Source organism: Aptenodytes forsteri, unplaced genomic scaffold (assembly GCF_000699145.1).
Source record: "Aptenodytes forsteri isolate BGI_AS27 unplaced genomic scaffold, ASM69914v1 Scaffold83, whole genome shotgun sequence".
NCBI lineage: Eukaryota > Metazoa > Chordata > Aves > Sphenisciformes > Spheniscidae > Aptenodytes > Aptenodytes forsteri.
This window is the reverse complement of record NW_008795371.1, coordinates 6,533,681-6,549,017: the sequence shown is the minus strand read 5'-3', so window position 1 is coordinate 6,549,017 and position 15,337 is coordinate 6,533,681. Positions and strand designations below refer to the sequence as shown.

The following is a 15,337-nucleotide window of genomic DNA, read 5'->3' as shown; positions in this document are numbered from 1 at the left end:
TGTATTTTGCTGTATGCAACAGTTTGAAGAAACACTTAAAACCCTGAATCGGTGATGCACTTCAAGAGCAGCTCAGTGGAGCAGCACACAGAGAAAAATTACACGGGCAACTTGGTAGCAAAATAATCACAGCCACATGAGAAGGAGAGACTGACGCCCATCGCCATCGGCTGCTCCAGGGCTGCTGCAGATCCCTTTCATGGGATACGGCTGCATGACCCCAGCACAGGATCCCTGCTTGGTGCAGGGAAGGCAGGATCACACTGATGCCCCACTGCTTAGCAGGGCTTTGGGCGCTCGTGCGGAGACCCTCCCTGTGAAGGCCATTTCCACGTGTCTTCCAAACGGAGACCCTCCCTGTGAAGGCCATTTCCATGTGTTTTCCAAAGTCCAACCCATAAATTATTCTTAAATCAGGAGCAGCTGGTTCACATCCCAGTCCTCCATGTACTTATTTATCATGCTTCTGGGAACTGAAATACGATTTACTATACAGTACCCTTCCCATAGTCACCAATGGTCTTCAAACTGATTGCATAAATAACCTGCAGGCTTGCCTGTCCTCCCTTAAGGTGTCCAAATCCCTACAAATTCAAGGGTTTGTGGGGTGTGTGCGCCATGAAGGGATGTACAAACCCATCTGCATCTCTCTGCACCCAGCTAACGTGAGTTTTATAGAAAAAAGCCACCTTGTGAATAACAGGCTGTAGTTTCCCTGGGTTTGGTACCAAAAGGGTTGCCCTGTCCCAAGTGCTTGCGCTAGGATTAAGCAACATGACAAGTGCAAGAAAAGCAAAGTTGTCCTGAAGTTTATTTATGGAGGAATATTTTCTCTGATGAACCTTGAGCATTCACGTCCCTTCAAGTGAGTCATTCCCAGAGCACTAAAACAAGTGCAAACCAGTGAGAAAGAATTTAAAAAGGAGACAGTTCATAAGTGAAGGTCACCGAGGAGAGCAAATGCCACCTGAGCCCAGGTTCTAACAAAGCCTTTTTCCGGTGGAACAAATGAAGTCCCTTAATTACCATTTTGTAAATAAAATCTTCTTGGAAAATCAATATTTAGAGCCTGCCTTCTCTGAAGATGTTGGCCTTTGTTCCTTGCTATTACGGCAATATAAACCCCATAGTGTGATAAACTTCTAGGCTGAAAATTACCCCCCTGAACCTGATTGGGTCAAAGCAAGAAAAGCAATAAACCTTTCAGAGCAGCAATTTGGGTACTATTTCATGCTTCCTTGTAAATTTTGACGTAATAACCTAGAAAGCATGATTTTACACAAGCCCACAATTAACTCAGCCCATAACCGCACCTTCCTCCTGCAGCCATACGCCTGCTTTCGGGCTGGGCTGGCGATGCCGGGTGGGAATTTTGCTGGAAATGCCTTTTATACCTCTCAGGCATTTGAATCGTTATTGATCTGAATCACCCCAGGAACAATACGGGCAAAATGGCATCTCTGATCAACAGAGAGCGACAGGCCCTGCGGCTGCTGGACACGGGGACGGCTCCACCAAAGTCAAAAAGGCTCCACCAACTTCTCTATCTGAGAGCATAGTCCAGTGCAGCATCACCCTGACAGCTATTGGCTCCATCCCCAACTGGGGAATCGCATGGCAAGACAGCCCCATCGTCAGCTCCTTTAGTGATTTTTATTCACAGCTTTTAATGGAAAACCCCACAATTCCCTACGCTTAAGCCTTCATGCATTTTTCATTAACAATTACCCGCTATCCTAGAACTACTTTTGATTTTTGCTAATCATCAATTGGATATTTTGTTCCCACACAGCTGGCATTTTCAAAACATAACAACCACCTCTGGAGAGGGCACAGCAGAAGGCTGATCTTTAATGCTAATGTGCCCAGAAACCATCAACACATCAGGTGATGAGAATTCACATCTGAGGGACCACGAGGGAAGAGGTATTTTTTTGGACACAGCCTGTGAGGCTTATTTTACTGTGCTGAAAGGCTGGAAGTTGCTTAGCAAGTGACCGTCTGATGTCGTACCAGCAGCCACATCCAATCTGCAGTGAATCCAGTCCTGAAGCTGCTGTCCCATCTCAACAACGATGGGCTTCTGAAGTCCTCTGACCTTGAGGGTTTGCTCTCCTTGGGTTTGCAGTTACTGCATATGAGAGACAGCATGGGGTGATTTGGATGCCAAAGGGCCCTTCACAACTTTGTGCAGCAACAGTTTGATGGACAGATCTTCCCATCAGCTGTGGGTTTGTGCAGACATGCTATTGCCCACAAAGAAGGATGCCTCAAGTGGAGGCTGTACTTGTAAAGCTTGCAGGAGCAGAGCAGCATCTTGAAGGCACTGTGTTCTGCAGATCTGGACCTCACTTCTAGCTGTGTTTGTTTACAAGAACAAAGTTGCTCATAATGATACATTTTGCAATCAATTAGCACATGATATGATTTGGGATGATTTACTCTTTTTTTTTCTAAAAATCCCTTTGGGGGCATTCAAACCTTTATTGCCATATTAAGCAGAGTTTTAATCCAAATGAATTTTCTAGGAAACCATGTAATCTAATTAAAAAGCTCATAGTGCAGTTTAGTAGCTTCATTACTAGTAGATTTGAGATCCATCTTTACACGGACAAATATTTTCCAAGTGCAATAGACTGATAAATCCAAGGCATAATCACAAACTGATTCTGCCTGGAACTAAGTGGGTTACAGCACTTAGTCATGCCCATGAGAATGAAACAAAGGACAACTTGAAAAAGCTCCGAGAAAAACCCAGCCGTTGATCTGCTTCCTCCAGTTCATGGAGCACCCAGCCCTGCTGTACTAGCGAGGGCATTTTTCAGACTGACAGCTTTGGAAACCACCAGGAATGGCCACTTGCCTGAAGTTGCAGGTCAGAGTAGACCAAGACTAGTGCGAAAGAAGCCAAAAGTTCAACATTGTCAAGTACGATGGCCTTAGGGCTCAGCTTTACAATCACGTTACTATAGCTTCAGAAGATACCACGTGTCAGCTGAGCCCCAGTAACTGGCTGAGCTCCCCCAGCCTGTGCCAGATGCGATGTAATCTGATCATTTAGCTCGCAGTGGAAAAGACTGACACTAAATTGCATTAAATGATTGCCATAAGAAAACGATTACAGCGATGTTTGCCAAGTCACAGTTCACATGCACGTGTAGCGCAGCTCCAGGCACAGGGACCTGGCCAGGAGACATGACCATGACCAAAGACCCTACTTTTACCTTCCCCAAACAGTGAAGAGGAATGACTTCACAGGCAAGACATCTGGGCGAGATGCAGAGCTGGACCCAGTGTGAGTTTTGTCATGGATTTAATGACCACTTGTAAAGTCTCCAGTCACTTCCGACTCCGCTTCCTGGCCAATAAAAGGGGATGCACTAATTTCCCTTCTCCCATTTCTGCTCTGTTCATATCATAAGGGCAAACACGCCTTAGAAACCCATGCAACGAACTAGAAGACCACGAACCTGGACTGAGCGGCATCTGTATGGGCACACACAAAGTTCCCTGAAGCTCTAAAAACTTCCAGCTTGGAGAAAACCTCCACTGATTGAGAAGATTTTGTTACAACTCACACCTTATCCTTCTTGCAACACACATCCTTCCATCCTTCAGATAACAAAGCTTTAAAAAAGCCTCAAACCTGAAAACAAAAAACCATATTATATAAAAACTTAGAAAAATAATCCCACTCTTCTCCCCTGAGGAACAAGCCATGGTGCCTGCACAGCACTTCCCAACAGTCTAAACTGAAGGTCCGGACCCTCCAGCGAGGTTGGGTAGTTGCATTCATGAGATGCATTTGTTAATACAGATAGCAGCTATATGACACCATAGAGTACAAATCTCTACCAATAATTTAGGTTTACAACACAGGTACTATTATTTTTCAGTATATTGTTCCATGCTATTTCCATAGAAACTATGTTGTCAACTTCTAATTTTCACACTAAGTGCATCCCACCATATCATTTCCTCAGTACAAACATCCCCATCCCCTCGCACAAAAATGCAGTTATTTAGTACTCAGAGAAAACACTCTTCCCTGGTGAGATAAAAGGCTGGAGTTTAGTGAAAGTCAGCTTCCACGCAAATATTATTTCAAATGTATTTGCATTTGCACACCCAGGCAGGTCAATGTTCAGGGGCTAAAATGTGGTTCCTCCACTGCAGAGTGAGTGTGGTCCCTGCTAACTCCAGGGACAACATTTGGTCCTTCCAGAAATACCCAGATGACGATCAGGACAAAAGAGAAACTTTTGCTGGGTGCCTGCATCATCAGTCAAAGTCTAACGTTGATGTCCTGGTACAATAAAGCACGAAGCGCAGAAATGTAAGCCTACAATGTGCAGCTAGTAGGACTGGAGCAGTGTTTTAGTATATCAAAGCCCAAGTTGAACCCACAGATCTGCTTCTGAACATTACCACCTTCACATTAGCTCTTTGCTAAGGCAGAAAGCAAGCCAACACCTCTCCCTCTCCCCTTTCCGCTGGAGTCCAGATAGTTCAAAACAATGGGTTTTAATTCAGCCAGGTCAGGGAGCATTGCATCAGTCCAAGGGATGCATGACAGCAACCCACCTCGCCTGCCGAAGCCAAGCCGGCTCTGAGGCACTCCCTTTTCAAGGTGCTCAAGCAGCAGGGCTGCAGTCTCTCTGGATCACTCATGCCTGTCTCAGCCTCGAGCACATTAGCCATTGCCCAGCGCAACGTGACCATGGCGAAAGCAGGGCTTGCACGGCTCACCAGGACGTGCCGCAGACCCCACTGCTCTCTGCCAGCCTTCACCAACCAGTCCAAAATGAACTACTGCACACATCTGCCTCAAATCCACTGTCTGCACAAAAGCTGAAGCCTGTGTGAGCTAACTTGCTCTTTGCCCAAGAATTACACCCGCAGGGACAGCTATTTCTGGATATTCAGGTAGGCGATGTCAGTCCTCCATGCGTGGTAACTCCAGACTGATGCTGGGGAATGGCACAACCCAGCTGTGCATCTCACACTGCCCTCCACCCCACGCTGCAGTGCCAGCAGCCAGAGCACGAGGACTTACCTGTTGTTATTCTTCAGCTTAATGTGGTCGCTGGTCTCCAGGATCTGCCCGTTCCTCAGCCAAGTGATCTGTGGTGGTGGTTCCCCTTGGGCCACGCACGTGAAGATGGCAGTAGTCCCCACGGGCCTGGAAATGGACTGGGGATGCTGCACAAACTCTGCAGGGGCTGCAAGGAGGAAGGAGAAGGAGGGTCAGAAAAGACATGATGATCCCACTTTATCCTGGTACAAAGAGCAACCTTGTAGCTTGGGCTTCAATAAGCCTCGTCTGCCTGGGAACATGGGATACTTGGCCAATCCACAGCATAGGCAGCAGATAACTGTGGTTTGGATGGTGTGTCTGTAATCAATACAATGCCGCAATTTGGTTGCCCATCCTGGCAGTCATGACTTCATAGAAGGCACCTGAAGGTCAGCTCAGTACTGTATGGAGAGCCGAGGTGAGTCCTGCCGGGTTCAGGCAAACAGCATCAAGGTCTAAGCCCCCTCACCTCTCCCCAGTCTCCCACTGAAAGCAACCCCAACGCTGCAAAATAATCCATATCTGACAAAGGTTATTTAAAAATGCATCCTGCCTGTTAGGGGCACAGGCTGGAAGGTCAGCAGTCTCCGGTCATTTGCACACGCGTAAAACAGAAAGCGTGCATAACCCTTCATAATGCGTGGCACCACGCAGGGCCATCACCCTGGCAGAAACGATCCCTCTGCTATGGAGGCTTGCAAAAATCAACACATATTGACAGTACAAAGAGTGGTGAGGAAGTAAGGCTGCAACTACATGCGGCAATTATAGTATTTGCGGTTGGGGAGATCTGCTGTTTCATCAATGGCAGAGCTAGAGCAACGTCCTGGCTTTGCCCAAAGGACCCATACGGCATTAGCAACCTGCTTGCAAATGGAAAGAAATGTATGGATGTGCATACAGCAATCTGGCAGGTTGTTCTTTCCTCAGTAAATATCAGATTTGCTGCAGACTCTCCTGGTAGCAATAGATTGGGGAGCCTTTTTTACCCCAGATCTGCAGCCTGGGACTCTTGGGGTCCTGCCAAGCCTGGCAGAAGACTCCACCATCCCTGTAATTGCTGCTTACCTCGTAACCAAATGTTTTCACCTTTAACAATAACATTTTTAAACGGAAAGTGATTTCCCCCCTTCCAGCAGCTCAAAATAGATTTAAAATCATTTATCAGAATAGAACAGTGTATCAGCTTACAGAAAGCAGGGCCTGAAAGACACTGCCAAATTGGTGAGTTTATTCAAGCAGTTACGCTTCAAAGGGCAAAGTGATAAATATACCCCACATTGCTGCTGAAACCTAAAATCAGGTGGAACCGGCAGCAGCCGCAATGAAGACAAACAGACGAGAGGCACGGGCCCGTAATGAATTTACCAACCAGTGTCACATAATGGATGGCTGGCGTTAAATTTTCTTGACAAAAGCAAGATTATCCAGGGAGACACGCTCAGTGCCACTCGCTGGCATTTTCCAAGCATGGGGCTGGCGGGCTCTGCCACCAGCAGAGATGCCCAGGGATGGGAGAAGGGAGCAAACTGGTCCAGCAAAATGTGTTGAGGGGTGGCCAGGCTGCAGGCGGGAGCAGCTAAGCAAGAGCAGAGCCTTATGGTTCATGGCCAAAAAAACCCCGCAGGGTTTGCTGCAGGAGCACGGGGTGATCAAGCTCTTACCAGCTGCGTGCATGCAAGGGAAGAGCATTGCTACTGCTGCAACAAGGCCAAACTGCAGCTAAAGGTGCTTGTGTATAAGAGCGAAGTCATGCACATTTTAAGTCCTGCAAGCAGAAAGATACAGAGATTCATTGAAGAGCCCGTCTACCTCGAAGGAACCCCCTCTTTCATTTTTAATAATCAAAGGGAAGCAGAGCATGGCAGGTCTGACTTACGTTAGCGGTAGGGGGTGTCCACCGGCAGTTTATTGTCAGGCCACTTCTGGCGGCGCTCGGGTGTACTAATGAACCTGATCTGAGCAACCGAATGGACACGTATTTCCAGAACCTCCTGCTAAACTTCCCCACGTGCCAATCAATCCCTTGTCCTTTTATTTCCCTCCTACATATTTCCCCTTCAAGACTTATAAATTAAAATAAAATTCAGGATGGGTTCAATAAAAGTTGGAAGCACGGATAAACAGGGGGAAAAACCCCTCACCCCTGCAGTGAATGGTCCCTTTGTGGCGTACAGTGAGAGCATTAGAGACTCGATTTTCAAGACTTCCTTAACCTCCCGCCCCCCGCTTTGTGCTGGCACAGTTTTGTAGGAGCAATTATTTTGCAAGTGGCTGTGCACCTCCCTGCTTTCATCTGGGCTCATGAGTTGCACCCGCAGCACTTGCAGGTGCAAACCCATGATGCCAAGGAAGGGCACAGCCATCTTCCAGCGCCTCGCTGCAGCTTCATTAAAGATCCTGCCACTTGGCTCTTTGCCTCTGCCTCCCCCCTGCTTCACCAAATCTCAAACCCGCCATTTGTTCCAGCAGAAACAAAGTTTAAATATGGAAAGAAGCATCCGGCATAACCCTTCTGGAATCGCCGGCTCTCCTTATCCTCCCTTATTAGCCCGTGTCAAGAGGGAGTAATTGGAGCGGTGTCGTGTGTGACTCGGGGGTAACGAACGTGCAGCTGCGACCACTGGCGCTGAGCCAGCGATGCTATTCAGGACCATGGCCCCTCGGGTTCCTTGGGTCCCTGCTCCCCTCCGCCGTCCCTCCTCTTCACTGTCTCGCTAAACACAACCAGATCAAAACCCCGGCACCTGTTTAACTTGCTTAAACGTTCCGGGGAGCAGGCGGCCACTCCTTCAAACGGCTCTCACCTCCGCTGTGCCGAGCTGTCCTGCTCGGTGGCATCCCTCGCTGCAAGACATGGGATGCCCTTCCGCTGTTCCTGCTCCTCCTGGCTTTCTCCAGGCATTGCTCTGTCCCATTCAGGTCTCACCCTACTCCTTTTGGTGCAGAAAGAGCAGCAGTGTGGAGCTGTAGCGGCAAAAGGGCCCAGGCTGCAGCAGAAACCCATGGAATTAAAAGGCTCCTTGTCCCCATCACCAACTTCTGACAGCATCAGAGAAAGGACGTGGTCCAGGTGCCACCAGGGTCTTAACATAGGGACAGACATTGCTGCAAGGAGATGCCCCTCTGCTACCCCGGAGCAGGGTGCACCCGACCCAGTGTTCGTACCAGTGTCCCCAGGCAGGGTGCCCTGAGGCAGCTGCTGGTACGTGGTCTCGGGGCAAACAGCTCCTTTCCTGGACAGAAGAAAGTCTGCTCTCCTCCTCCCAGGTCCTCTCCCTGCCCTTTCTAATGATTTCGACAGGAACTGAGAGTTTGCCATCTCTGGCCCTGGGTTAGCAGGAAAGGAGCAGAAGCAAAGCCCTGCCTTCAGCCAAGCCCTGCCTGCTGCCAGCCCTCCACCCCCCTCGTCATTCATAATTAATAGAGCATCTTGTCAGTGCTCATCTCGCCCTGCACGGAGCCACAGCAGCCCGAACACCTCTCCCCCTTCCACGCTACGTGCCAAAAGGCCATCTCAGGCGGCGAGAGGAAGCGCTTCTCAGCCCTCCATGAAGATCTTAATGAAGATATTAATGAAGATCACTGTTAAGAGCAGAGGATTCAAACCTGGCAAGGAGGAACGGGCAGGATCCAGCCCTGGCTTGTGAAGTATGAAGAAACCGGAGTGTCGATTATTCAGGACTTAAAGGGAGGGAGGGGTTCATGCAGTTTTAATGAATATTTAAAGGCGTGACATTGGTATCAAAAAGCAATAACGCTTAATACCACTCCCAGAATTGTTAATGAAGTGCTTCAATAGCTTTTACTGTGCTCAACAAACTGTGATAGCATGAAGATGCACTGTAACAGCGGGTTGTAACGGGAGACCTGGACGGGCTCTATCTCTTTAGGGACATCTCATCTCAGCAGTGATCGGCCACCAGTGTGTCCCCCAAGATAACAGGGAGCTTCGCTGCCCTTGCCGTGAGTTTGTGGCATGGTGCTTGTTGCAGCGCCTGACAGCTCACTGAGAAGGGCTGTCCTAAGGGTCAGGGAGCACTGACAGCCGACGCACTGGTGCCAGACGAATCCTTGCCCCTTGCACCTCAGTATGAAGCTGTCACAATAACGCTTAATACCACCCCCAGAATTGTTAATGAAGTGCTTCAATAGCTTTTACTGTGCTCAACAAACTGTGATAGCATGAAGATGCACTGTAACAGCGGGTTGTAACGGGAGACCTGGACGGGCTCTATCTCTTTAGGGACATCTCATCTCAGCAGTGATCGGCCACCAGTGTGTCCCCCAAGATAACAGGGAGCTTCGCTGCCCTTGCCGTGACATGGTGCCATGGTGCTTGTTGCAGCGCCTGACAGCTCACTGAGAAGGAAGGGTCAGGGAGCACTGACAGCCGACGCACTGGTGCCAGACGAGTCCTTCTTGCACCTCCCTCAGTATGAAGCTGTCATTAATTCTCAAGTAGCCAGAGTGGCAGGGTGAGGGAGGGAGGCTGGGGTGAGGAGAAGGAAGAATAACATGGAAACAACAAAACCTCATAAATTAGGCTCTCCCGGAGAGGGGCTGTCCAAGGGGTCAGGGAGCCCTGACAGCCGACGCACTGGTGCCAGACGAGTCCTTGCCCCTTGCACCTCAGTATGAAGCTGTCATTAATTCTCAAGTAGCCAGAGTGGCAGGGTGAGGGAGGGAGGCTGGGGTGAGGAGAAGGAAGAATAACATGGAAACAACAAAACCTCATAAATTAGGCTACCGGAACCTACAATAAGGGTATAAAGGAGAAGACAAGTCAACGGGGAAGTCAGTCAAGCACAGCATCAGATGACAGGAGATTTAAGACAAAGAACTGCTGCCCACTTGGCTTCTTTGTATTGACTACAGAGGATGCCCAGATACTTACGTAAGTAACTTAAATAGTTAAGTTGTAGAGCTGGTGGGATTGCTAGGGCCAAAGATGGAACCCGTGACTGTGTCCCCTGGGAAACAGGCAGAGACCACTCAAGGAGGCTGTCATGGAGGCTGTCCATCAGCTTTCAGTGGGTATCATGAACTTCTTGTCCCAGCAAGGTGCAGGCTGCAGCTCCGCAGCAGTGGGACATGTTCCCACGTCACCTACTGGCGTGCTCCTGGGAGGATGCTCCGGAGGGCTCAGGCACCCCAGCTCACTCCAGCATCCTGACGGATGAGATCCGAGTGCCCACCTGTCCCTGCATGGTAGCTTTTCTTGAGAAGGAAAACGTGGGCAGGAAGGGGACTGCTCCATGGGGCACACTGACCCATGCGGCATGTACTGAAGCTGTTTTTGCAGCATGAATTCAGGGCTAAACTCAAGGACAAATCAAGTACCACAGAGTCGAGCCTAAAACACAGCAACTGCAATATATCTGCTGATGAATTCAACCCTGCAGCCAAGGCTTACAACGCCATCAAGCAAGAACGATGGAAGAAACATCAGGAAACGCAGCGGTGGCCGGATCTGCTGGACCAAGGAGCGCTGCCCGGTTCTGTCGGCAGAAAGCAAGGCGAACAAGGCAGTCATTGTCAGCAGAGCCTTCAAAAACATGTCCCTAAGATGGGCACTCATTTATGAGATGGGATCTCATTTTTCTGCATAGCTTTCAGGAGGAAATGAAGCGTGGAGTGGAGAACACTGGTGACCATCTGGCCATTCACAGCCCATCAGTTTGTTATGACACCAAACACAAAATAAAGCACAAAAGATTGCACAGGAGGTAGAGAGAAAGCGCTTTGATAATTTTTTTTTCCTTGCCACCGAAGCCTGCTCTTCCCTTGCACCACACGCACGCACACCCTCTGTTTCAGCCAGCGATGCATTCGGCCCTTCGACAACTCCCCCCGTGAGACTTTCATTCGCAGCCCGGCACAAAGCAATATTCAAATGGCTGTGCCGGGATCTGAAGAGAAAATGGAAACTTTCTTGTGTGAGAACCTTACAAAAGAGATCAAAGGAGCCTAAATGGCCAGGGGAGGGCAGGGAGGGAGGGAGCGGGGGATTTACGCCTTCTCCTCTGAAGGGAGGAGGAATTCCCAGGAAGATAATAAGACGGCGTTAGATGATCTGAAGGAGAGCCTGCAACGCGAAAGGACATTACTGCCGGAGCAAGAGCAGAGACCTGCACCAGGGTGCCTCTGCCCAGGCGGCTGCCGTGATGGGGACGAGGACCAACGCTGGCAGCAGGAGGGTGGACGTGGTCTCAGTCCCAGCCTCCCGCTAACTCCTTGCCTTACAACAGGAAACATCGCCCTTTCTCCCCCAGTTTCCCACCTATAAAACGTGCCTCCTTCAAAAGACGAGGGGCAAGTTAATTTGTGCCTCCAGGCACTTCAAGGGTCCCTGCATAAAGGCAGCAAGTACCTGGCCTGGCGTGCTTTGAGGACGCTGTATTGTCCTAGCCCTGTGCTAACTTCCTCTCCAACCAGGCTTTTGATAGCCCGCTCTTCGCTTTTATTCTCTTTACGGATGTAATTTGCATCGCTGACATCTTGACAAAGATAAAACCCACAGTCTCCCATGTCAGTCATTATCGGTGTTTTCTTCCCAGACAAACCTGAACAGCAATCATTTGTACCTCGCAGCTGGAAAATTCAGGCAAAATGAGATTCAGAGGAAGGAAAAGCTGCTTCCAGAGGGAGGGTGAGCAAACCTGGGTCCAGCTGCCTGGCCAGGGTGTGCCATTAGCTTCCCTGGAGAACGACAGCCCCCCGAAAAACATGAAGCATTTTATGAATGGGCAACACAGGTTGGGGTCCTGGACACTGCAGCTCATGTCTAAGGGCTACACCAACGACGCACTGGCCACGCTTCTCCACGTGGCCAACTTCTCTGCTAATGCTGAATGCAGGAGCATCCCCCTTCCACAGCGAGGCTGGGCTCCGATGGCCTTGTGATTACCGTTTTAGGGACAAATTCTCATCTTGGTTGCCCAGGTGAAAATACACAGTAAATCTACCCCAGGTGAACTCCAGCACTAGACCAGCTGCTCAGGAGCTGATGTTCAAATCTCCAAAGAGACTGAAAACTGCCGATCTGTAGCAATGAGAAGTTGTGCTACCTTTCCCCCTCTCATCCAATTGCTAACAGGAGCAGTCAACAGTATTCAATAGCTGTATTTTTACAACTTCATAGATTTTCCAAGTAATTTCTTTTGGCTCTGCCTGCCTGCCTGCCTCCTGTACATCAGCTTTGTGTTTGGGTTTAGTAGACCTCTGCTACATGTACCATGGGAAGAGCTGTCCTGCAGCAGCTCTAAAGGGTTTGTATCAGTACAGCAAGGTTGTTCGTAATGCCTGGGTTGGTGTTTCTTAGTAAGGGGACTTATAGGTGTGCCCACCACTAGCCAGCTGGGAGGACCCCTCATTGCATTGCTCACCCAGAAATCCAACAGTAAAAGAAACGGTGAGTTTTCACCTCCTGTTGTGTCTGATCAGCACCTGGGACCCAGGAGGCAAGAGCAGTCCTGTATAAGCATCCTTTCTACATTGCTCCTCGCTGCTCCCAAGGCAAAGGGGAAAAGGGATGCCAGCACCCAGGGACCACAGCTGCTGCACAAGCGGTGCTGTGCCGGATCACCGCCAGCGACTCCCAGGATCTGTCAGGTGAGCATCAGGGCTGGAGCAGGGCACTTTCCCCATCACCAGCATGAAAGGTTCAATTAGCTCACTCTGGCAGGAGGTGTATAATTTTAGATTCAGGATATCATCAGTCAATAGTTAATGAGTGAACTGATGAGAGCGCGAGATGCTTTAAGTGGACTAGCTTGAAGAGGAGGTGAGTGCCTGTAATCAGGGGCGGATTACTGCCATTCAGAGCACGCTGCCAGCTGGGTTTGCCTTCTGAAATACTTGCCTGGCTCCCCTCACCATGGAAACTGGTTGCACGGAGCATGTAGAGGGGATTTGTTTGGTTTCTTGAGTGTTGATCTCTACTCTGGGCTGAATCACCCTTTACAAGTGGCATTTCAGGACAGTTGCTGCGGGAAAGGGGAGCAACCTGCATCTCCTGGGCATCTCCCCCAAAAGGTGCTTTACTCATGTTGTGGCAAGGGGCTCAGATACAGTGTCGACTGCTAAAGAAAACAGCTCACTGACTTTTTGGAAATGGTTTTAGACTTACTGGTGCCATTTCAGTTAGAGCAATATTCTGTGAGTGATATCCACTCCTGGATATCACTGCAGGAGTGATATCTATCATGCAGAGGGGTCCAATATGAGAACAGTGCCTGTGTCCCCATATCACTAAGGACCATGCAGGGGTGAGAGATTAATTTGGCTGATTAATTCAGCCCAGGCTTTCTGCTGAGATGTACAAGTAGGATAACAAGTAACAACTGGTGTCCGTTAAGCCAAATGAATGCCTGTGATGGGGTGGGAAACCATTGCAACCCAAGCAGCTGAGGCCTCAGTTGAATGATACCTGGTTGCCACTCATCTGCGTGGGACACAGAGACATACACCCACCTGGAAAACCATGTGTCTAGAAAAGAAGTCCTTTGATACCATCAGAGAAGCAAAGTCAGCATCTGTCCAACCCAACCCATCACAGTGCCCAGGCAACACGTAGAGCCCATGCAGAGGGCACAGCGAAGTGGGCATCACCGCTCCCCAAGCCCCAGGTTTGCTCACCTTGTACAACAAGCCTGCCCTGCGCAGTCCTTCGCACCCGAGTGCCGGGTTTGTTCGCTGCGCACACATAGATGCCAGAATGCTGCACGGTGAGGTCCGAGATCATGAGATTTCCTGTCCCCAGCACCTGGATCCCCTCCACGCCAATTGGGCGGCCATCTGAAAGAAGGGGAACAGGGTAAGAGTCACATGCTGGACCTTTGAGTGAGGTTCTCCAGGGCACAGCCCTCGGTGAGGTCCAATCTAAGTACTTATGGAGTGGTGCCATGCCCTGTTACTGGGATTTGCCAAGTAAAGTCAGTGGGTTTTAGCTGATGCTCTTAGCAGAACTGCCTTCTGGAGAAAACCAGGATCCTCAGGTGTTTGCCCAAAACTACACTTTGTGCTGCTTGGAAAACCAAGGTACCATTACAGGAAATGTGAAAGCTTTCAGCCACGTGTTCAGATCAAGATGAAGCGCCCAGAACACTTTTCAACAGAACGATTAAACCAAGTTAAATCATATCAGCTTCTTTCTTACATTAGACTGACCAGGGATCCAACCAGCTCAACAGCCTGCTCAAAACAGAGATGCTCTGGGAAGGAGAAGACCAGCCAACCCACAGCAGTACTTCCCTGATGCACTCTCCCAGCCGCCAGCAATTTATGACCTGGGGATTTCCTGAGCCAGAAGTTATGCCTTTTTGCCTGATAACCCTTGATGGATTTTTGCGGCTTCAGAAACTATGCGAACACTGGATTTTTCGATTCCTTAGCTCTTGAACACACAATAGCTCAGGGCCAAGGAGCCAAACTGAGCCGGTGGTTAGATCTGCTCAGCTGCTCTGGCTTGGAAGGGCAACTGGAAAGGGCTGCCTCCATCCTGAGTGCTGGGTCTGAGGCAGGCTGGCAGGAGAGTGGCGATGTTTCCAAAAAACCATGCCTGGGCTCCAGCACAAGGTCTTCAAAATTGAAGCACTTAACGTGAAATAGTCAGTATCAGGGAATTCACCTTTTTCCAACAAAGCCTGTTTTCACTGGAAAATTCCCAGCCAGCTCTAATTACAATGTGTTTCATTAGTATCAGGCTATTGCTTTTTATTGTTTCATTGGTTTGTGTTTTAAGACACTGTCTGACAAAGGCAGCTCTAAATCTGTCCTAGCATGTGTCAGGGTGTCTGAGCAGAGGGGCAAGGCAGGGGAGTAGTTTTACTGGAGGAGCAGTTAAAGGGAGCGCACTTTCATCAGATGGGAAATGGGAATCCAGTTCCTCTCTTGCCTTTGCTCATGGAGGAGGTTAAAGAACCTACAGAAATGAGAGAAGCAAGAACCAGCCCCAGTGATGTCCCCACCTGACCATCCCACGAGCCCTCCATACATGTGTACTCCTCAACAGCAGAAGAGCCTGTGACTTGTGCTTCAAAGTTGTGGCTAGTAAAAGGAAAAATTCATCTGAAAAATTCCTCCTGGGAGCTCTATTGGTCTATGCCGTAATCTTGCTAAGGAAACAGAAGCAGCCAAATAAAACCAGAACTGCTCTGTAGGAAGCAATGGGTCATGAGGAAAGATCTGAGATGCCCTAGCTGGTTTCCACTGCTGTGGGCCACCTCCTGAGAGATGCTAGGTAATGGCTGTTCAACC

General features: G+C 49.3%; 1 protein-coding gene across 1 annotated transcript in view; it reads right to left on the bottom strand.

Moving 5' to 3' along the window:
• The window catches only part of IGDCC3 (immunoglobulin superfamily DCC subclass member 3), a 112,804-nt gene that overhangs the window by 14,864 nt on the left and 82,603 nt on the right, over positions 1-15,337 (bottom strand). The window contains exons 6-7 of the mRNA XM_009280489.2: positions 13,718-13,876; positions 5,057-5,222 (exon numbers count right to left, since the gene is read on the bottom strand). Coding sequence (XP_009278764.2) covers positions 5,057-5,222; positions 13,718-13,876 — 325 coding nt within the window. The remainder of the gene's footprint in view (positions 1-5,056; positions 5,223-13,717; positions 13,877-15,337) is intronic.